General features: G+C 45.4%; 2 protein-coding genes across 3 annotated transcripts in view; one reads left to right on the top strand and one right to left on the bottom strand.

Annotated features, from left to right (window-relative positions):
* Positions 1-14455, top strand: part of dusp16 (dual specificity phosphatase 16) — an 18532-nt gene extending 4077 nt beyond the window's left edge. The window contains exons 3-8 of one of the 2 annotated variants that reach the window (XR_014626990.1): positions 604-739; positions 870-1039; positions 8156-8315; positions 9332-9455; positions 11032-13805; positions 13849-14455. Coding sequence is in view for 1 of the 2 variants with exons in the window: in XM_084406335.1 (XP_084262461.1) it covers positions 604-739; positions 870-1039; positions 8156-8315; positions 9332-9455; positions 11032-11806 (1365 nt within the window). In the remaining variant the exon portion in view is untranslated. Of the gene's footprint in view, positions 1-603; positions 740-869; positions 1040-8155; positions 8316-9331; positions 9456-11031 lie in introns of both variants that reach the window. The other variant, XM_084406335.1, reaches the window with a different exon arrangement.
* Positions 14456-17064: 2609 nt separating this feature from the next.
* Positions 17065-22500, bottom strand: part of lrp6 (low density lipoprotein receptor-related protein 6) — a 56169-nt gene continuing 50733 nt past the window's right edge. The window contains exons 19-23 of the mRNA XM_084407413.1: positions 21732-21842; positions 20274-20504; positions 20060-20196; positions 19665-19762; positions 17065-19580 (exon numbers count right to left, since the gene is read on the bottom strand). Of these exons, the coding sequence (XP_084263539.1) occupies positions 19283-19580; positions 19665-19762; positions 20060-20196; positions 20274-20504; positions 21732-21842 (875 nt within the window). The 3' untranslated portion in view covers positions 17065-19282. The remainder of the gene's footprint in view (positions 19581-19664; positions 19763-20059; positions 20197-20273; positions 20505-21731; positions 21843-22500) is intronic.

The raw sequence follows: 22500 nt of genomic DNA, 5'->3' as shown, positions 1-22500 counted from the left end.
TCCAGAATCCCAGAATCACCAGTAGCGAGTGCAGCCTTACGGAGAGACTCAGGAAGAGCTTCTGAATGTTAGTGGAGACATTTCTGTAGTTGTTGTGGAGTTACATTGATCATCTCATCATCATGTTGAACTTCTCCACAAGTGTCCACAGTTCCTGAGGTGTTTATAAGACAGCGGTGACATGTTCTGGTCAATAGTGTTCAGTGCTCGTCTGTGCTCAACCACAGAACAGTTTCAGGCTTTGCTGGATCTTTATCATTGCGTTAGAACTGGTCTCTGTTGGCGCGTGTGAAACCAAATGTCGGCTGGTGTGTGTAAACGTGCAGATTAAGGGCCGGTAATATTATAATAAGATCCTCTTCATCCGTCAGAAGGGGAGCGAAATCTGATCGGCATTATGTCAGAGAAAGGCTCATCAGAACACAGTTACTGGGTTTCACTGTTCATGTGTTCTGTGTCGGTAGAAGCGGACGATTACAGCACTGACACACGGAGAAAGACAGATTTTCATAATATGTCCCCTTTAATATCTATTCTTACAGTCAGAAGAACAGTATTGATCAGGGACTGAAACACTGAGTGTGTGTGTGTGTGTGTTTTCAGCTGGAGCTCCAGGGTCAAGAGGTCGTGGTGTATGACCAGAGCTCGTCTGACCCCGCCTCCCTGTCACATGATGCCTTTCTCAGTGTCCTATTGGCCAAGCTGGAGAAGAGCTTCCCATCAGTCCACCTGCTCTCAGGTTACAGTCACATGACACGCCGAACACTTATGCTCACACACACACACACACTCACTCACTCTCTCTCACACACCTCTCTCTGCTGGTGTTTTCCGAGGCTCAGTGTGTGTCTGTGTGTGTGTGTGTGCAGGAGGATTCTCCGGGTTCTGGCGCCTGTTCCCGGGTCTGTGTGAAGGGAAGTCTGCGCTGGTGCCGTCCTGTGTGTCTCAGTCGAATCTCACTCTCCCCGTGACCAACCCGAACCCGACCCGCATCCTAACACACCTGTACCTGGGCTGCCAGAGGGACGTGCTCAACCAGGTGAGTGTGTGTGTGTATGTGTGTGTGTGTGTGTGTGTGAGTTAGGGCTGTCACTTTTTATTCGATATTCAAATATGCATTTGAACATGACATGACATATCCGTAATCGAACTATAAATAAACTTTTCGGTTTTTAAAGTGCCGTGTGTAGCGCATTTTTTACAGTCTATGATTGGACCGTTTGTTTTTTATTTTATTGTTTGCCATCTCATCCAGTAGCGGGCGCTGTAAGCGTACTGTAGCGTAGGCACATGACCACATCAAGCGAATAACAGCCAACAGCCAACCTTGAAAATGGAAGATAACGCACAGAACGGCCAGCCTGAGCGGACAGCTCTACCCCAGCTCATCTAAAGAGTAGTGTCTGGAAATATTGTGGGTTCTACACCGTAGATGGTAAAGTACCGTATTTTCCGGATTATGTATCAAAATTAATTCAAACTGACTGACATGAACCAGGAGATACATTACCGTCTACAGCTGCGAGAGTACAGATGCTGCTCCCTAACTGAAAACAACTGAAAAACTGAAACATTAACCTAAAGACAACTGAGAAAGCCTGAACACAAACAAAATGCCCCCAAAAAGAAAATGATCTCCTGTTTTCGGTGCTGACGCGGTGCTGATGCGGTGGTGACGTGGTGCTGATGCGGTGCTGACGCGGTGCTGATGCGGTGGTGACGCGGTGCTGATGCGGTGCTGATTCGGTGGTGACGCGGTGCTGATGCGGTGGTGACGCGGTGCTGATGCGGTGGTGACGCGGTGCTGATGCGGTGGTGACGCGGTGCTGACGCGGTGCTGATGCGGTGGTGACGCGGTGCTGATGCGGTGGTGACGCGGTGCTGATGCGGTGCTGACGCGGTGCTGATGCGGTGGTGACGCGGTGCTGATGCGGTGCTGACGCGGTGGTGACGCGGTGCTGACGCGGTGCTGATGCGGTGCTGACGCGGTGCTGATGCGGTGGTGACGCGTTCATGTCATGTAAGGGTGGCGCTGCCAATAAAGCACCTACATGTCAGGGTTCACAGATGAAACAGACAAGATGGTAAGTTCAAAGCTTTAATTGCAGAATGAATCGGAGTTGGAATCAAAAGGTGAGTAATCACAAAACAGAGAATCAGAATAGGCTTAGCTGAAATGTAACAGTCTTTCTCTCTTTCTTTCTTGCAGATGATGATGATTGAAGATTGTTGAAGACGGTTGGCAGACTGATGGAAGGCGATAGCGTCTCAGGTAAGTAAACAGGTAAGTGTTCCGAGAGTCTGTGTGTCATGAATTGACGAGACCAGACAAGTGACTGCAGGGAGAGTGCACATTATAAAGGGAGTGCTGGTGATGGAACACAGGTGACGGTGATCAGTAGTCCGGGGATAATGAACGGGAGAAAGGATGAGTGGGCGGAGAGAGAGAATGAGTGGGAGGAGGTGATGATAAACGTGGTGGAAATGGAATCCTGACAGTCCCTCCCCTCCCGAGGCGGCTCTCGACGACTGAGAAGGGCGCTGCCGGCGGCGAGGTCGACCCCGACCCCTGGGAGCAGGACGGTCCGGATGCTCCTCGTGGAACTGGGAGAGTAGAGTAGGATCCAGGATGTCATCACGTAGGACCCAAGAGCGTTCTTCTGGCCCGTAGTCTTCCCAGTCTACAAGGTATTCCAGACGGGGACCTCGCCGCCGGGAATCCAAGATGGTACGGACGCGATAGACCTGTTCCTCTTCTACAGGAACGGGAGGAGGAGGTACATCCGTGGAAGTGTCATCTGAGGGAACAGGAGTGACAGGGTCAGTGAAAGGTTTGAGTAAAGACACGTGAAATGATGGAGAAATCCTGAACTGAGGGGGAAGGTTGAGCCTGTAGGTCACTTCGTTCAACTGCCTCTGGATGGTGAATGGTCCGATGAATCGAGGACTCAGCTTACGGCAAGGCAGACGGAGGCGGATATCCCGAGTCGATAGCCACACCTTTTGTCCTGGCCGATACTGAGGTGGATCAAGTCGACGACGGTCCGCAAGTTCCTTGTGCCTCCGTACTGCCTGTTGGAGATGCACATGAGCTGAGTCCCATACCCGCTCGCTCTGATGGAACCAGAAGTCGACAGCTGGAACCTCCGAAGGGAGTTCTGAGCATACTCTGCCCAAGGGAGGTAGCGGCTCCAGCTGTCCTGGTACTGATGGCAGTATGTTCGCAGGTAACGTCCTATCTCCTGGATCTTCCGCTCAGTCTGACCGTTCGTCTGAGGATGGTAACCAGAGAAGAGGCTGACGGTGACCCCGAGGAGCTTGAAAAAGGCGTGCCATACCCGGGAGATAAACTGGGGTCCCCTGTCCGAAACGATGTCCTCTGGGATGCCGAAATTCTTGAAGACGTTTTGGAAGAGAGCTTCTGCTGCTTCAAAAGCTGTAGGGAATCAGCTTGCAGCCCTTGGAGAACCGGTCCACAACGACGAATACGCAGGTGAAGCCTCCTGATTTGGGTAGATCTGTCATGAAATCGATCCCTATATGTGACCACGGTCGTTGGGGAAGAGGTAATGGCACGAGCTTGCCTTCAGGGAGCCTCCTCGGGGTGTTAGTTATGGTACAGACTGAGCATCCGCGGACGAACCTGGAAACATCCTCGGAGATGGACGGCCACCAGTACCGTTGACTGAGGAGCGAGAGGGTACGCTTGCTACCCGGATGTCCAGAGCCCGGAACTGTATGAGCTGACTCCCGGCGGAGCGGGTTGGCGTGCCAGTTCCTGGGTGATCTGTTGGTCGAGTTCCCAGAGGATTGGACTGAGGATTACGGCTGGAGGGAGGATAGGCTCCGGATGAAGGTCTTCAACAGAGGCATGATGAAGTCGAGATAGAGCGTCTGCCTTGCAGTTCTTACTCCCAGGTTGATATGATACCACAAAATCGAAGCGTGTAAAAAAGAGAGCCCAGCGGGCCTGTCGAGGGTTCAGTCTTTTAGCCTCTCTTTAGGTACTCGAGGTTGCGATGATCTGTTATTACCTCAAATTGATGGTTGGCTCCCTCCAGCCAATGCCTCCACTCCTCGAGGGCCAGTTTGATGGCCAGCAGCTCCCGGTTGCCGATGTCATAGTTCCGCTCCGCCGGGGCTAACTTCTTGGAGAAGAAGGCGCATGGAAGGAGTTTGGGTGGCTCACCCTGCCGCTGAGAGAGAACTGCTCCCACTCCAATGGAAGAGGCATCCACCTCTACCACAAACGGAAGGTCCGGGTTGGGATGGACGAGGATGGGAGCAGTGGAGAATGCTTCCTTTAAGCGTTGGAAGGCTTGGATAGCGGTGGGAGATAAGGACAGAGACTTGGGCCGTCCTTTGAGGGATGATGTGAGAGGAGCACTGATTTGACTGTAGTTCTGGATGAATCGTCTATAGAAGTTTGCAAAACCAAGGAAACGTTGTAGTTCTTTTACAGAGGAGGGTTGTGGCCAGTTCTGGATGGTTTCCACCTTCCTCTGGTCCATTTGGATGCCGTGTTGGTTGATGATGTAACCCAGGAATTGAACGGTGGTGGTATGAAATTCGCATTTCTCCAATTTCAGAGATAACCTGTGTTCTCTCAGTTTTTCAAGGACCTGGATGACATGCTGACGGTGCTCAGACATCGAAGACGAGTAGATGAGTATATCATCAATGTAGACCACTACGAAACGGTTGAGGAATTCACGAAGGACTTCATTCATGTAACCTTGAAAAACGGCAGGAGCGTTGGATAACCCGAATGGCATAACCAGATATTCGTAGTGGCCTGAGGGGGTCACGAAGGCTGTCTTCCACTCGTCACTGTGCCGGATTCGGATCAAGTTATACGCACTTCTGAGGTCCAGTTTGGAGAATATGCGTGCTCCTCGTAGCTGTTCCAAGGCGGCAGGGACCAGAGGAAGGGGATAGCTGAATTTAATAGTCTGTGAATTAAGATGACGGTAGTCGATACATGGCCGCAAGCCTCCGTCCTTTTTGGCTACAAAAAAGAAGCTCGAAGCGGCAGGGGAGGTAGATGGTCGAATAAACTGCTGATGTAAAGCTTCTTCCACATACTCCTCCATGGCCTTCTGTTCCGGGATGGACAGTGGATAAATGCGACCTTTAGGAAGGGTGGCTCCGGGTAGCAAGTCGATGGCGCAGTCCCATGGCCGGTGTGGTGGTAATTTAGTTGCCAGTACCTTACTGAATACATCCTGGAACGCCCGATACTCCACTGGGATTTCAACTTGAACTTGGACTTCAGGGCTCTCCACCGAAGTAGAGCAGACTGGAACTCTGGATTCACCTGTAGATGACTTGGAGCGAACTGGAGAATGAATTTTCTTGATAGAACTAAGGCAGGATACATGGCAGTCTTCACCCCAATGGAGAATCTCCCCAGTTTTCCAGTGGAGTATTGGCTGATGCTGTACTAACCAGGGGCGTCCCAGGATGATATCCGCGGTGGACTCCTCCAGCACCATAAGAGAGATTTCCTCAGAGTGTAGACAGCCGATGCGAAGAGTCAGAGTGGGTGTGTAATGACGAATTCGACCTCGTCCCAGTGGCTTGCCTTGTATGGTTTGTATGGGAAGATCTCGGGAAAAACGGCGTCAACGGATATTCAGCTTTTGGAGACATTGGGTGGATATGAAGTTCCCCGCAGACCCGGAGTCGATGAGGGCTTACGCTGGGAGACACACACAGGAGGTCAAGATATGTACACTGGTACGAGTTAGAGTCTCAATTCTAGGAGATAGTTGAATGGAACTTACCGCCGGGCGCGGAGGTCGATGTTTATCTGAAGCACAGTATAAGCAGAGATGATGTTGAATTCTACGCTGGCGTTCAGAGGTGGAAAGATGGGTGGAGTCTATTTCCATGGGAATTGGTGCTGGAGGAGTGACTGATGGAGCCGGAGGCGGAGAACTTACAGTGGGTGCAAACTGATCACAAGCGGTGAGGCGCTGGGAAATGTGGATTGTCTTCTGGATCAGATTCTCTAACCCCATGCTGTCTTCATACACAACCAACAGGTGGCGGATGTTGGGATTCAATCCATGTCGAAAAGCTGTGATCAGAGCGGTTTCATTCCAGCCGCTAGATGCGGCTAGAGTACGGAACTGGAGGGCATATGAAGGAACTCACTGAGGAATTTCCTTGACGGAGATTATAAAGTTGATCATGAACGGACAGTTCGGAGACAGTTTGCCCAAAAACCTCTTTGAAATGTTGAATGAAATCTGATATGGATTTGACCACCGTAGAATCTGAATTCCACAATGACTGTGCCCACTGAAGCGCTTGACCAGATAACAGTGATATCATGAAAGCCACACGGGCGGAATCACTACGGAATTGATGTTCATTCATCGCGAGATACAAGGATACTTGGAGAAGAAACCCACTGCAGTTCTCCGCCTCACCAGAGTATGTCGCTGGCCGGGCCATGGGACTCGCAGAGGCAGTGAACGAAGCAGCGGGAGATAGCGGAAGTGAAGGTAGAGGAATGGATGCAGCGGCGGCCGGAGGATTACCCGATGAGAGATCCTCTGAAGACTCTGCATTCTGCATGGTGGTCTGGTCTTCTGTCAGGGTTCACAGATGAAACAGACAAGATGGTAAGTTCAAAGCTTTAATTGCAGAATGAATCGGAGTTGGAATCAAAAGGTGAGTAATCACAACACAGAGAATCAGAATAGGCTTAGCTGAAATGTAACAGTCTTTCTCTCTTTCTTTCTTGCAGATGATGATGATTGAAGATCGATGAAGACGGTTGGCAGACTGATGGAAGGCGATAGCGTCTCAGGTAAGTAAACAGGTAAGTGTTCCGAGAGTCTGTGTGTCATGAATTGACGAGACCAGACAAGTGACTGCAGGGAGAGTGCACATTATAAAGGGAGTGCTGGTGATGGAACACAGGTGACGGTGATCAGTAGTCCGGGGATAATGAACGGGAGAAAGGATGAGTGGGCGGAGAGAGAGAATGAGTGGGAGGAGGTGATGACGAACGTGGTGGAAATGGAATCCTGACACTACAAGTAATGATTATGAATATGTCAAATATAGCAAGGAGACATTTTAATTGTTTACTAATAAACAAGTGTTTTCTGTGTCAGTGTCGGCTGCAAAGATGAAGTTGACGATGCTGACTCGCGATCTTCGCAGTAGTGAACGCGCTAGAGAGAAATGCACATTTCATACGGATGACATAAGCAGAGAGTCTTTCTTTCGTTTTGAATTTTTCGGTTAATTTATGAGACAAGCACGGTTTACGCGTATATTTACTTCTTATTTATTAAATCCAGGCAATTGTTTGATGAAACATTGATTAAAATTAAGATACAATTAATACAAAACGAAATTAAATTTAAAGACAGGCTTTGTGCTTTCTGCTTGAGGTCTCTGTGAAGGTTTTAAAGCAGTCTTTAGTGCCGCTTTCAGAGCGCTCACGTCCGTAACGGAGAACTGTCCCGTCAGTTGCATTGTTTTTTTTTGTGTGAAATAAATTTCTAAATAGATGCGACTTATAGTCCAGTGCGACTTATATATGTTTTTTCCTCTTCATGACGTATTTTTTGACTGATGCGACTTATAGTCCGGAAAATACGGTAACCGTTAAAGATAAGGTAGTTCGCCGAATTTGCAAAAAATGGTTTACTTGCGCATCCTCGACATCCAATCTTCGCGCTCACCTGTCGAGTTACCATCCAAATGAGGCAGCGGAGTCAGAGACAGCAGACGGCCAGAGCATCGCCAGGCGTCCAGCATCGTATGACTGCATACTTTCCTGCACAACCGGTCGGCACCTTTTTTTCCGTGTAACATTAGAATTAGATTTTTCTCAAAAGTGACAGCCCTAGTGTGTGTGTCAGAGAGTGTCTGAGTGTGTGTGTGAGAGAGAGTGTGTCTGAGTGTGTGTGTGTGAGAGTGTCTGAGTGTGTGTGTCAGTGTGTCTGAGTGTGTGTGTGTGTGTGTGTGTGTGTGTGAGAGAGTGTGTCTGAGTATGTGTGTGTGTGTGTGTGTGTGTGTGTGTGTGAGTGAGAGAGAGTGTGTCTGAGTGTGTGTGTGAGAGAGAGTGTGTCTGAGTGTGTGTGCGGATCAGAACACCCGCTGATGTGTGTGTGTGTGTGTGTTCCCGCAGGAGCTCATGCAGCAGAACGATATCGCGTACGTGTTGAACGCCAGCAACACCTGCCCTAAACCCGACTTCATCCCCGACACACACTTCCTGCGCGTGCCGGTCAACGACAGCTTCTGCGAGAAGATCCTGCCCTGGCTCGACCGGTCCGTGGAGTTCATAGGTTAGACAGGGTCACATGGCATCAGCGCCAAACACTGGTTTCGTTAATTTTTCCCATAGAATCACAACATTAAAGGGATAGTTCACCCAAAAATGAAAATTCTGTCATCGTTTACTCACCCTCAAGTTGTTCCAAACCTGTATGAGTTTCTTTGTTCTGCTGAACACAAAGGAAGATATTTGGAAGAATGTTTGTAACCAAACAGATCTCGGTCCCCATTGACTACCATAGTATATTTTTTTCCTACTATGGAAGTCAATGGGGACCGACATCTGTTTGATTACAAACATTCTTCCAAATATCTTACTTTGTGTTCAGCAGAACAAAGAAACTCATACAGGTTTGGAAGTGAAGTAAATGATGACAGAATTTTCATTTTTGGGTGAACTATCCCTTTAACAAAAAATATAATAAAAAAAAGACAGATACAAGACTGAACTAAACTAAATTAAATATAAAAAATAATAATTAAAAAAATGTTTTTGTTAAATTAGAATTTTTTTATATTTTAATATTTCACATAATTTTTATACTTATTAAATTAAATATAAAAAAATTAATTTGTATATATTTTTTGTTTGTTTTATTATTATTATTTTATTTCACGTAACTGTAATATTTAAATTACATATTAACTAAATTAAACTGATTTAATTTAAATTATTTAATTTAATTACATTTTTTATATTTAATTTTTTTGTGAATTATTCAAAAAAAAAAAAATATATATATATATATATATATATATATATACACACATATATATTGAGACTGCAAGCTCTTTTGATGCGGTTTGATCACCAAAACTTTGATTGGTGGAATTTTCTGCACAGCATTATGGGTAATGTAGTTTTTCAACACAAATTTGGCCGCTAAACTTTTTTTTTTTTTTTTAAGTAAGCTGCAATAATGCGTGCCGACAGCTTCAGCATAACCCATCGACTAACACCCTCTGGACTCACAGTCTGTCTTCGAAGGTTTGTGAGTTTGGCTGATCAGTGTGTGTTTCCTGTCAGAGAAAGCCAAGGCCAATAACGCCCGAGTCCTGGTTCACTGTCTGGCAGGAATCTCGCGCTCGGCAACCATCGCCATCGCCTACATCATGAAGAGGATGGACATGTCATTAGATGAAGCGTACAGGTAACGACAGATCATGTGACCATCCTTCTTCGCTGACCCTTTATTAGTGTGTCTCATGAAACACGTCCAGCTCACGTTCAACATCAAATCAAAAGACGTTATTTTGATGATGGTACTGTGATTACATTTAAATACAGTATTTATACATTATGATAGTATTTGATTACATGCATTAACTGATTTAAATGTCAATTTTGTAGTTATAACGTCTTCATTCCTTTGGTTTTGGGTTGAGATGTGACGTGTTTTCATGAGTCCTTACCCTAACGACACCATACGATTCCAGCGACAAGCAAACACCAGACTCAGCCAATCAGAAGAGCGTGTGGGCGGAGTCTCTCTGCAAACTCACTACACTCGCAACCAAGTCAATTAAAAATCACAGCCAATCAGAAGAGCGTGTGGGCGGAGTCTCTTTTCAGTTCACTAAATAAAGCACATAATCAGTACCTGAGATTATCATTGTCATAGTGTGTGTGTTGTTGTTCAGCCATGACCGCTGCGTATCATTGTCACAGCTGGCTAAGACAAAAACTCTGATTAACAGGGAAAAGATGCTTTTTAAGGCCCGTTCACACACAAGACGATTACTGTAACGATAATGATAAAGATATAGTCACACCACAACTGGTGCTAGGCAACGATTCATCACATCCAAAATAAAAATGTGTGTTTACATTACATATATGTGTGTACTGTGTATAATTATTTTGTATATATAAATACACACATGCATGTATATATTTAAAATATTTTTTTATTTATATATAAAATATTTGTTAATATATATATATATATAATATAAATTATATATAAATATACATACAGTATATCCATGCAGATATTTCTTAAAATATATACATGCATGTGTATTTATATATACAAAATAATTATACACAGTACACACACACACACACACACACACACACATACATATTATGTAAACACAAACTTTTTTTTTGCATGTGATTCATCGTTTCACAGCACTAACCACAACTATAACGAGAACACTGACAGCCAATCAGAATCCATCCTCCATTTAAAGCGAAAGACAACAAACTGCAGTGTTTATAATAAACCGAAGGGTTATGAAGGGTTATGAACGGGTTATGAAGGGTTATGAATGGTTATGAAGGGTTATGAACGGTTATGAAGGGTTATGAACGGGTTATGAAGGGTTTTGAAGGGTTATGAACGGGTTATGAAGGGTTATGAATGGTTATGAAGGGTTATGAATGGTTATAAAGGGTTATGAATGGGTTATGAAGGGTTTTGAAGGGTTATGAACGGGTTATGAAGGGTTATGAATGGGTTATGAAGGGTTATGAAGGGTTATGAACGGGTTATGAAGGGTTTTGAAGGGTTATGAACGGGTTATGAAGGGTTATGAATGGTTATGAAGGGTTATGAACGGTTATGAAGGGTTTTGAAGGGTTATGAACGGGTTATGAAGGGTTATGAATGGTTATGAAGGGTTATGAATGGTTATGAAGGGTTATGAATGGTTATGAACGGTTATGAACGGGCCTCTATGATGTGTTCGACTCGTTGTGACGTGTGATCTCGCCTCTCACAGGTTCGTGAAGGAGAAACGACCAACGATCTCCCCGAACTTCAACTTCCTGGGTCAGTTGCTGGACTTCGAGAAGAAGCTGAGGAGCGAGAGAGTCAGACCGAGAGCGGGTGTGTGTGACGAGCAGAAGTGTGTGTCGGAGGAGCCCGGCGTCTCTGAGGAGCATCTGCTGACCCGAGCGCTCTGCGGTCTAACGCTGGGAGAGGACCTGAAGGAGAGCAGTCGACCCAAACGCTCCTTCTCCCTCGACATCACGACCTACAGCGAGTCTGGAGCAACTCTTCCCTGCCAGTTCTCTCCGGTGCAGGAGCTTTCAGAACAAAACACCCCGGAGCAGAGTCCAGGCGGGAGTGTGTGTGTGCCGCAGGACGGAAGTGTGTGTGTGCCGCTGGACGGGAGCGTGTGTGTGCAGCTCCAGCGCAGCGAGAGCATGGATGAATCCCCGTCGGCCCCGACACACTCCGCTCTGCTGAAGGGATGGCACTCGGACCTGGTGCTCGGCGGCTGGTTCCTCTCGGACTCGGCCCGGTTCTGCTCCGGCTCGGCTCTGGGTCGGGAGCCGGTCAGGAGACGCGGGCGGTCAGGAGAATCCCGAGACTCCCGGGACTCCCGGAGGAGCTGGCACGAGGAGAGCAGCTTCGAGAAGCAGCTGAAGCGCAGGAGCTGCCAGATGGAGTTCGGAGACGGTGGGTCCGAGACTCGACCCGGAGAAGAACTGGGAACGACCGGCACACAGTCCAGCTTCTCCGGCAGCATGGAGATCATACAGGTTTCCTGAGGACTGAAGTCACTCAGTGTCAACAAGCGGAAGCCTTCTCTCTCTCTCAACACTGAAGAGACTTAAACTGCAGTTCATGGACTGGCCACTAGAGGCCGGCTGCAGAAGAGACTCAGTCCCATAGACTCGCATGTTAAAACGCTCAACTTTACAGCAGAATAAAACATGTTTACAGTCTGGAGCAAAAAGTGGTTTTGGTCTATAAAGCTAATTTTGCCCTTCATGACGACTGTGAGGCGGGTGAATGTTTTTATAACTCATCCGTTTAAATTATATTAAGCCTTAAAGTTCTGCATAATTAAGGGCGTGGCCACTTGAGTGACAGGTGGATTGCCGCTGATGTCACTGCTAGCCGTTTGTCTGTTAGCGTCACGTCACCTCAGCTAATCCGCCTCGCTGCACATTTTCGTTTATCCGGGAGTGACGCTGCCAAGATGGCGACGGCCGGCTCCGCCCACTTTAGGCTTCAGAATCGCTCTTCAGAAACACTACGGGTGACGTCACGCACACTACACCCAGTGTTTCATACAGTCTCTGGTGTCAACACACGGACGCTTGCTTCGTTTGGCGTTTGCTTCTCTCAATTGAACGCTGCATATCCAGTACCTCAACAATCCGAATGAAGGCAAGACAATACAGCCAACTAGAGTAAAAAACGTAAAGATTACACTCTTTTACAGTCTTGATGTTGTTTTCAGGCTCTACTAGAGCAGGTTTTCCTGCTTGAATGTTGATTATTCTCCTCATATTCTCCATTGTTGCAGCTCCTCTCTTCCCAGTCTGTCAGTAACGCTCTGTTTACTTCCTGTCTCTATGAAGCCCCGCCTTCTGAAAAGCACACTGTGCTCTGATTGGTCGGCTGGAGCAGTGTGTTGTGATTGGTCGAGTGCTTCAAGTGTGTTGGAAAGTCCCACCCCTTTCCATAACTGCCAGTTTAACACACTACTAACTAACTCAACCAGGCCCCGCCCCTTTATTCTGTGCATGAATTATTATAATGAGGAATATTGTGACGTGTTCGTTCCCGGGAGAAACTCAAGACTACAGTGGAGGCGTTTCAGGAGTTCAGGAACACTGACACTGATATAGAGAAGAACTGGAGCTTCTTCATGATCACACACTGAAGAGATGAAGACGAGGAAAGCAGAATATATGATCTTTAACAAATAGATTTACTCTTATAAATGAAGGTTCTTGATTGGCTAGGATGATTCTAGAGCTTAAACATCGTCCACTGCACAAAGGGCTCTTTAGATTATTAAAGTGTTATTTGCACTTATAAAAAAATTATTATTCTAAGAACTTCTTTTAAAAAACTTTATTTTTAAGAATGTTGCATCACTTCCACAGAGGGTTTAATACATGAAGCACTTTTTGAATTACAAGTTTTCTGAAATGTTGTTTGAATATGCAAATGAGGCATTAAGTATGCAGTAATGCTCTAACTCTACAGGATAAAGCCAGAATCGGTCTGTTGATGTTACAGTTAAAGGTTCTTCATGTGCGGATTCCTCTTTCCATCAGAAAAATACATTTCCATGTTCTGTGTGTTTCTGTGTGGATCATGATCTCAGGAAGTTCTGAATCTGTGGAGAATCACACACACAGATCTTCATCATCATCACCCTGAGAAACTCCTCTTCATCACCCTAAGAAACTCCTCTTCATCATCATCACCCTGAGAAACTCCTCTTCATCACCCTGAGAAACTCCTGAGAAACTCCTCTTCATCATCACCCTGAGAAACTCCTCTTCATCATCACCCTGAGAAACTCCTCTTCATCATCATCTCTTCATCATCATCACCCTGAGAAACTCTTCATCATCACCCTGAGAAACTCCTCTTCATCATCATCTCTTCATCATCATCACCCTGAGAAACTCCTCTTCATCATCATCTCTTCATCATCATCACCCTGAGAAACTCCTCAGTCTGCATTGCTTTCTCTTTCACTGGTGCTTCAGTGTGACTCAGTGCTGGTGTTTGTTTCATCCACTGGTGCTTCAGTGGGACTCAGTGCTGGTGTTTGTTTCATCCACAGACTCCTGAGACTGGAATCATGGGAAATACTGACCTGTGATCAGTCTAGTGTGGGTGTGTAGTGCAGGTTTACCTTGTTAAAGGGTCAGAGGTCAGAGGATCAGCTGACCGAATGCCATACCAACTCATTTATTCCCAGCGAACAGGGAACGCTTGTGCAAAGTCATCTGGACTTTAATAATGTTCTCTAAACGTTAAAACAAAACCATCATCTATAGGTCGATCATGGAGCGCTTTCACCAGAAACAGGAACGTTTGGTTGGATGTTTGTTGTAAAGTTCTGTGATCTCCATCTGATCTGGACTCAGTGGTTTAGAAGAGGACAGAAGGACAGAAGCAGAGTTATAAAGCTGTGAAAGTGAATCAGAAGCAGCGACTGAATCCCGACTCTCTGAATCATGTGATAATGACTCGTTAATCATCGACGGACCTCAAATCTACAGTGATCAATGTTTATTTTTTACAATAGAGTCAAACGACTGATGATATAATCATTCTTGAGGCAGATCAGCCATTATTTTTATGAAACGATGATTCGGTGTGTTTGTGAAGGAGCAGTTATTGATCTGTTTATTGATTGCTGAAATAAAACACACGTGGTACTTGAACATGTTTGACTGTCTATCCAGAACAGAACCTTTATAATTGCCACATAAAACTGTGAATGAGGTGCAGTACATTATAACATACACTGAATAATACAATGATCAACGATAAAAACGTAATTTAACTCTATAAATAGTGCAGTAGCTCTGTACCTGAACATCACGGCTGTGATTGGTTCGCAGGTGATCACATGACTGATGAACGTCATTCAACCAATCAGATTGAAGGGCTAAAAGTATGAGCCGTCGATTTACACTGACGTCACTGTGGCAATTAAGTAAATTCTATTCAGTTCTAATTCACCTTCAGTGTTACTGACCGAACGTACGTTTTTAATTATGTTAAAACAGGGGAACATTATTTATTTAACGTTTTTTTCTCCAGTGTGACTGTCGCCTAGCAACAGAAGCTCGTTTACACGGTGATGTCACGGCCTTTGTCCTCAGCAATGCAAATGAGCTGCTATCAATCAAAAAAACACAGAGAGATTATATTATAGTCACTGTGAAAAAGCAAACCAGATTAAACAACTTTTAATTACACGATTGATCAATGCATCGTTCTGTTGAACCGATTCTTTACAACGAAGATGCCTCATTCTCTCATTAGCGCCCGTTTCTAACATTAGATGCCTCATTAGCGCCTGTTTCTAACATAGATATAGATACATTAGATGCCTCATTAGCGCCTGTTTCTAACATAGATATAGATACATTAGATGCCTCATAGCGACTGTTTCTAACATAGATATAGATACATTAGATGCCTCATTAGCGACTGTTTCTAACATAGACATAGATACATTAGATGCCTCATTAGTGGCTGTTTCCAACATAGATATAGATACATTAGATGCCTCATTAGCGCCTGTTTCTAACATAGATATAGATACATTAGATGCCTCATTAGTGGCTGTTTCTAACATAGATATAGATACATTAGATTCCTCATTAGCGACTGTTTCTAACATAGATATAGATACATTAGATGCCTCATTAGCGACTGTTTCTAACATAGATATAGATACATTAGATGCCTCATTAGTGGCTGTTTCTAACATAGATATAGATACATTAGATGCCTCATTAGTGACTGTTTCTAACATAGATATAGATACATTAGATGCCTCATTAGCGACTGTTTCCAACTAAGATATATTAGATACATATTAGATACATGTATATATAGATATATATACACACAGGTATATATACATAGATGCCTCATTCGCGGCTGTTTCTAACTTAGACATAGATACATTAGATGCCTCATTAGTGACTGTTTCTAACATAGATATAGATACATTAGATGCCTCATTAGTGGCTGTTTCCAACTAAGATATAGATATATTAGATGCCTCATTAGCGGCTGTTTCCAACTAAGATATAGATACATTAGATGCCTCATTAGTGGCTGTTTCTAACATAGATATAGATACATTAGATGCCTCATTAGTGGCTGTTTCCAACTAAGATATAGATATATTAGATGCCTCATTAGCGGCTGTTTCCAACTAAGATATAGATACATTAGATGCCTCATTAGTGGCTGTTTCTAACATAGATATAGATACATTAGATGCCTCATTAGTGGCTGTTTCTAACATAGATATAGATACATTAGATGCCTCATTAGTGGCTGTTTCTAACATAGATATAGATACATTAGATGCCTCATTAGTGACTGTTTCTAACATAGATATAGATACATTAGATGCCTCATTAGCGACTGTTTCCAACTAAGATATAGATACCTAGATTCCTCGGCTGTTTCCAACATAGAAATAGATACCTAGATGCCTCATTAGCGGCTGTTTCCAAGTAAGATATAGATATATTAGATGCCTCATTAGTGGCTGTTTCCAACTAAGATATAGATATCTAGATGACTCATTAGCGGCTGTTTCAAACTAAGATATAGATACATTAGATGCCTCATTAGTGGCTGTTTCCAACTAAGATATAGTTACATTAGATGCCTCATTAGTGGCTGTTTCCAACTAAGATATAGATATATTAGATGCCTCATTAGCGGCTGTTTCCAACTAAGATATAGATACAATAGAACTCATTAGCAGTTGTTTCTATATTAGATACATGTATATATAGATATACACAGTATATATATATATATATAGATATACACATACATAGATACATAGAAGCCTCATTAACGTCTGTTTCTAACATAGGCTAGATACATAGATGCCTCATTAGCTGTTTTCTCTATATTAGATACATGTATATATAGATATATATACACACAGGTATATATACATAGATGCCTCATTCGCGGCTGTTTCTAACTTAGAAGTTGATACATAGATGCCTCATTAGCGGCATAAGTCGTCCACCATGTTGGAACGGTCAAAGCCAGTCCATGAACACTTGAGAACAAGTTGACTATGCGTCTTCAACCATAGTTATACCACAAGTATGAATATCTATATCTGCAATTGACTTGAGCAAATGATTTTCATAGGATTTAATACAAGATGAAGGCATTAGCTAAAACAGTCATTTAAAAGCCTGTAATATTGAGTTAATGAACACATAAAAACACAAACCAGCACATTCCCACCTGTGAATTGTGGCATCTTAAAAAAACTCACTGACAGCATCTGAGGCGTTGATCTTTTCAAGATGGCAAACACGTTAACGACGTCTGGAGTGGACGAATGTGGAATCTACATTATACATCTATGGACTGAACTGTACATGTGAAGCAGCTGCGCCGCCAAGTGGACAAATGTGGAACTTCAGAATTTTAAATGTAAAAGTTCACTCAGTTTTATTAAAAAAAATCATTTCATTTGTTACAACAGCTTATAGTCGTGACTGAATGAGCTGTACACATCTGTTTTTATACAATGTTTTACAAGTAAAGCATGTACAATGTACAAAAACTTGAGATAGTGGAGATTTCATGACTGATGAGAAACCAAATGTTGGTCACCTTTGAACACATCCTCGCAAAGAATCAAAATAAAACATGAATAATGACGAGATTCTGTGGCGAATCAATCCTGCTCACTCCTTCAAAAGTGCTTTAGACATGTTTCCCACAATTCCAGCAACGACGTCTGACCCGTGACGCTTTCCACAGAAACATAAAGGGTTCAGTGGCGAGAGTTCAACTAAAACCCACGACTGCCGGCGAACCTCCTGACCGAAACAGAGACACGAACAAACTGAACCGCTCCTGTAAAGTGCAGTTAAGAAAACGGAAATGCTGGTGTGAGCAGAATCATAAAGGAACTAAAAACGTGGCGTTACCCAGAAGCCCTTGCAGAACAGGATTGAGATTTGGAACAGCTGTTTGACACACATTCATGATTGTACCGAAGCTGCTATGGGATGAAACACTAGAGTTGCACCAGCGAGCGATGAAGACTGAGGTGGAGTATCTGTGCTGGTGAGTTTCCCTTCTTCACAGAAGCTCCTGCAGACGAGCCACACACACACACACAGACGACACGGACAGACTCCAGCACACACACATCACAGATCCTCTGAGGAGACAGGACAACAGCAGCACTGCAAGGACATGACGACGGGGTTCTTTATAGCTTATAAATACAGTATCTACACAGTATGTGGTACAAAAATAATTGAGCTTTTGTGGGCACTGAGATTTAAAAAAGTGAAAAATGATTCTAAAAAACGCTCAGGCACGAGAAGTCGTGACGCGAGCGAAGGAACGAAGGCCACGGGAAGATCTCGCTCCCGCTTCAGTTCCCGGTCCGCCTTCGTCACGTGCAGATGAGGGCACATCAGTAGAAAAATAGTAGAAAAATACGAGTACCATGTTGTGATGCGAGTGGGATCACAGTGTGGTGCTGCTCCAGGCCTGCAGGGGGCGCTGCGCTTCGCCTCGTTTATTTGGCATTGGGTGAGCGTTTGATTCAGAACTCCAGGATTAAGGCAACGCATCACGTCTGTGTGGATTTAATAAATCTTTCTCTTTAAAAAAAAAAAAAAAAAATGTACAAATTTCTTTTAATACAAAGCTCTATGGCGTAACCAATAAACACTGTATAGAAAATATATAAATATGTTTTCTTTTCTTTTAAAAAATGTACAGGGAGCCGCCAGACCCCCGACGCATCAGAAGACAGAGTCTCGTCTCGAAGTCTCCAGACGGATATTTACATGATGTGGGCGGGGCCTGTGCACGGGGGGTGGGGCCTGTGCACAGGGGGCGGGGCTCAGGATGAGTACCGGTTGAGTGGGAGGGGCCTGCGCTCGGGGGGGCGGGGCTCAGGACGAGTCCATGCAGGGTGAGGGCGGGTACAGGTGGTGTGGGCAGGGGCCTGTGCTAAAGGGGCGGGGTTCAGGATGAGTACATGTGGTGTGGGCGGGGCCTGTGGCTCAGGGGACGGGTCTGAGGTGGAGGGGGTGGGGCCTGTGCTCAGGGGGCGGGGTCGGGCTCAGGATGAGTGTGCAGGGCGAGGGTGGGGATGGGTACAGGGGGCGGGGCTCAGAACGAGTCTGTGCAGGGCGAGGGCGGGTACAGGTGGTGTGAGTAGCTGCGGTTGGTGTAGGGCGAGGGGGCGGGGCCTGTACTCAGGGGGCAGGGCTCAGGATGAGTGTGCAGGGCGAGGGCGGGTAAAGGGGGTGGGGCCTGTGCTCATAGGGCAGGGCTCAGGACGAGTCTGTGCAGGGCGAGGGCGGGTACAGGTGGTGTGAGTAGCTGCGGTTGGTGTAGGGTGAGGGGGCAGGGCCTGTACTCAGGGGGCAGGGCTCAGGATGAGTGTGCAGGGTGAGGGCGGGTACAGGGGGTGGGGCCTGTTGCTCAGGGGGTGGGGCCTGTGGCTCAGGGGGCGGGGCTCAGGACGAGTCTGTGCAGGGCGAGGGCGGGGGCGGGTACAGGTGGTGTGAGTAGCTACGGTCGGTGTAGGGCGAGGGTGGGCAGCTCTCGCAGTTCTCCTCCGCCGACAGGTACTGGCTGCGCGGTGTGGGCGGCGGCGGCAGCGGCTCCGAGTCGTAGTTCACGTCGCTAGCGTAGCCCTTAGCAGCCGCGGATGTGGGCGGAGCCCGGCGGCCCGGCGTGTAGTCGCTGTCACACACGTCTGTGCTGCACGGCGTCGTCGGCGGGGCGAAGTGACGGTAACTGTACGGCCTGTAGCTGCAGAACACACACACACACACACACACACACAGTCAAGCGCTGAACACGTAACACCTCATCATCTGTGTTGTGCGGCGTCACCTGTACGAGCGGTGTGTCGACGGGCTGTTGGACGAGTAACCCAGCTCCATGGTGTACTGAGACCTGACGGTGGCCGGAGACGGGGGGGGGTTCAGCATCTGCACACACACACACATCACAACCTCAGATTATTGCTATCAATAATACTGTAATAAATGTTATATTGTTAGTAAATATAAAAAAAATGTACGATACATTTAACAGTACATTAACCAACTTTAATACCAATGAATATATCAATACATTTGAATTAAAGGTCTAGTGATATTTGCAGATGTTGTTTATGATCAATCAGCAACATTACACACTAACTAAAGTTAGAGAAGTGACATCATGATCAACCAGCCCTGAGACTTCTGAAGAGCCTGAAGTGAGAGCAGCGCTGGGACACTGACCGGAGGGAAGAACGGGCCCTTGGTGCTGGAGGAGCTGCTGGACGAGGCTCCGGTCACATGAGCGCGGTCGTACGGCGGCCCACTGCTGCCTCCCATGATGCTCAGCGAGCCGATGACAGACTTCCCCCGAGACATGCCTGAGAGACAGAGAGAGGAACACACGTGAGCAGCTGCACACACACACACACACACTCACTCACACCTGCACACGCACCTGGCAGCGAGCCGCTCAGAGAGCCGGGGTGAGGCACGTATCCCAGCGGCACCGTGGAGGGCCCGTGGACCACGAAGTCGTTGGTCATGGTCTCGCCGTCGTCCTTCATCTGAGGACACAGCACTCGCTGGCACACAAAGTACACGGCTCCCACCACGAACAGCACCAGCACCACGCCCACGATCGAGCCGATGGTGTTACTGGGAGCGAACGACGGCTCTTCTGTCGCGTCTGAGGACCACACACACACACACACACTCCAGTGAACCTGGGTCTCTGCAGGGCTTCACATGTGTTTAATACAACTGAACCCTTCTGTAGATTAATATTCAATTACGCTGTTTCTCCATCCCTGAGTTTATGACCTCCTGAAATCATCATTTCACCACTCATGACTGTTTATGACCTTTAACCCCTGCGTGACCTAATGGACATTGTCTTTTCCAGTTTTGTTTACTTGATAATTCTGCCTGTGTTAATAATGCCAACTGCATATATTTTGGCACAGGTGTGTATTTATATTGGAATTTTACTATTTCACCCCCATTTCCTTTAAAAAATCTATTTTGCACCAGTAACACAAAATAGTTCCTCTCAGGACCTTCAGGACAAGAATATCCCCATTGAAACCCATTAAAACTGCAATTTTAAATCTCATGGCCATTTAACTATAAAATGATGCAATCTCTGCTAACAGGCTTTCGTTCTCTTGGCAACGCTTCAGAATTTACTATTTTACCAGATGTGCCGTTTTCTCAGGTTTGGCCTATAAAGCAAACACTCGCTTTATTCCTGTTTCTGCTTCTGTATATTATAGAGCCGACTGGACAAATTATGCAGCGATACTTGTGTGTGTGTGTGAGAGTGAGTGAGTGAGTGTGTGTGTGTGTGTGTGTGTGAGAGAGAGAGAGAGAGAGAGTGTGTGTGTGTGTGAGAGTGAGTGAGTGTGTGTGAGTGTGTGTGTGTGTGTGTGTGTGTGTGTGTGTGTGTGTGTGTGTGAGAGAGAGAGAGAGAGAGAGAGAGAGAGAGAGAGAGAGAGTGTGTGTGTGTGTGTGTGTGTGTGTGTGAGATATTTGAGAGAGAAACTCTACTGCACATCCCAATCCCAGTCTCTGTGTCCCAGTGAGTTTCACTGCATCTACTGGGAGAATCTGGTCCTGCACACTTAGATTTTAGATTTACGGCTTTGATTTTCTCACAGTTTTAGAGTTGAACATGTTTCATAAAATATACATTTTATATAAAGTAATGTTCATGAATCATTTTCATAAACTTAAACCTCTATAACTTTTTTTTGGGTTTTACTTTTTAAACATCAACAATAATCAGCCAAGGATCTTCTTTAAAGTGCGATCAAACTCAAGTCTGCGTCTCAAGCTTCACTGTTTGTCCACTGTGGACCCGTGTGTAACTCTCTGTAACTGATGCACAGGGTTAGACTGAATCTGAAGGACGTACAGCAGCCGATCTCGTCGGAGTTGTCCGTACAGTCGGTGTTGTGGTCGCACTTCTTGTGTCGGCCGATGCACTGGCCGTTGGTGCAGGTGAACTGATCCATGGGACAGAACACTGCAGAGAGAGACAGAAGCGTCAGGATCACAGAAGCGTCTAAATCTCATCATCATCTGTTAACAAACATGTGTTCATTACTTCAGTGAGCTTCTGCATTCAATTATTACATTGTTAAAATTAATACATTAGCTAACTGTGACTTTGTATATGTACATTTCTGAAATACATAACTTGTAGAGTTTCCTCTGATAACAGATCACTGTAAACCGTAATGTGGACTCATGCACTTCCTGTAAAGCGGATGTGAAATGGTGTGTGTTGTGAAAAGCGCTGTATAAATAAACGTGAATTGAAAATAATCAAATCTCACTGCAAATGTCTAGTTTTCCAACAGTTAACATTCTTATATCAAGATACATTTACTGGAAAACACAATGACTGTAGATATGAAGATATGAAGAACAGGACGAGCTCTCCTGTGGAGGTACACAAGTCACCTTTATTTATACAGCGCTTTTTACAACACAGAGTTTCACAGAAGCTTTACAGAGACAACAGGAGAATAATGCAACAAAGATTGTTTCTAGAAGACAACAGCGTCACAGTCCAGCTTCAGTAAGTTCAGTGATGGCTCATTTTTGTTGTAAAAAAGTTATATATATATATAGTACTGTGCAAAAGGGTTAGGCATGTAAAATAATACATTTCCAAACAT

This window comes from Rutilus rutilus (genome assembly GCF_951802725.1).
Source record: "Rutilus rutilus genome assembly, chromosome: 4".
Classification (NCBI taxonomy): domain Eukaryota; kingdom Metazoa; phylum Chordata; class Actinopteri; order Cypriniformes; family Leuciscidae; genus Rutilus; species Rutilus rutilus.
Note: the sequence above shows the minus strand (reverse complement) of the source record. Positions and strands in the feature narration are given on the sequence as shown.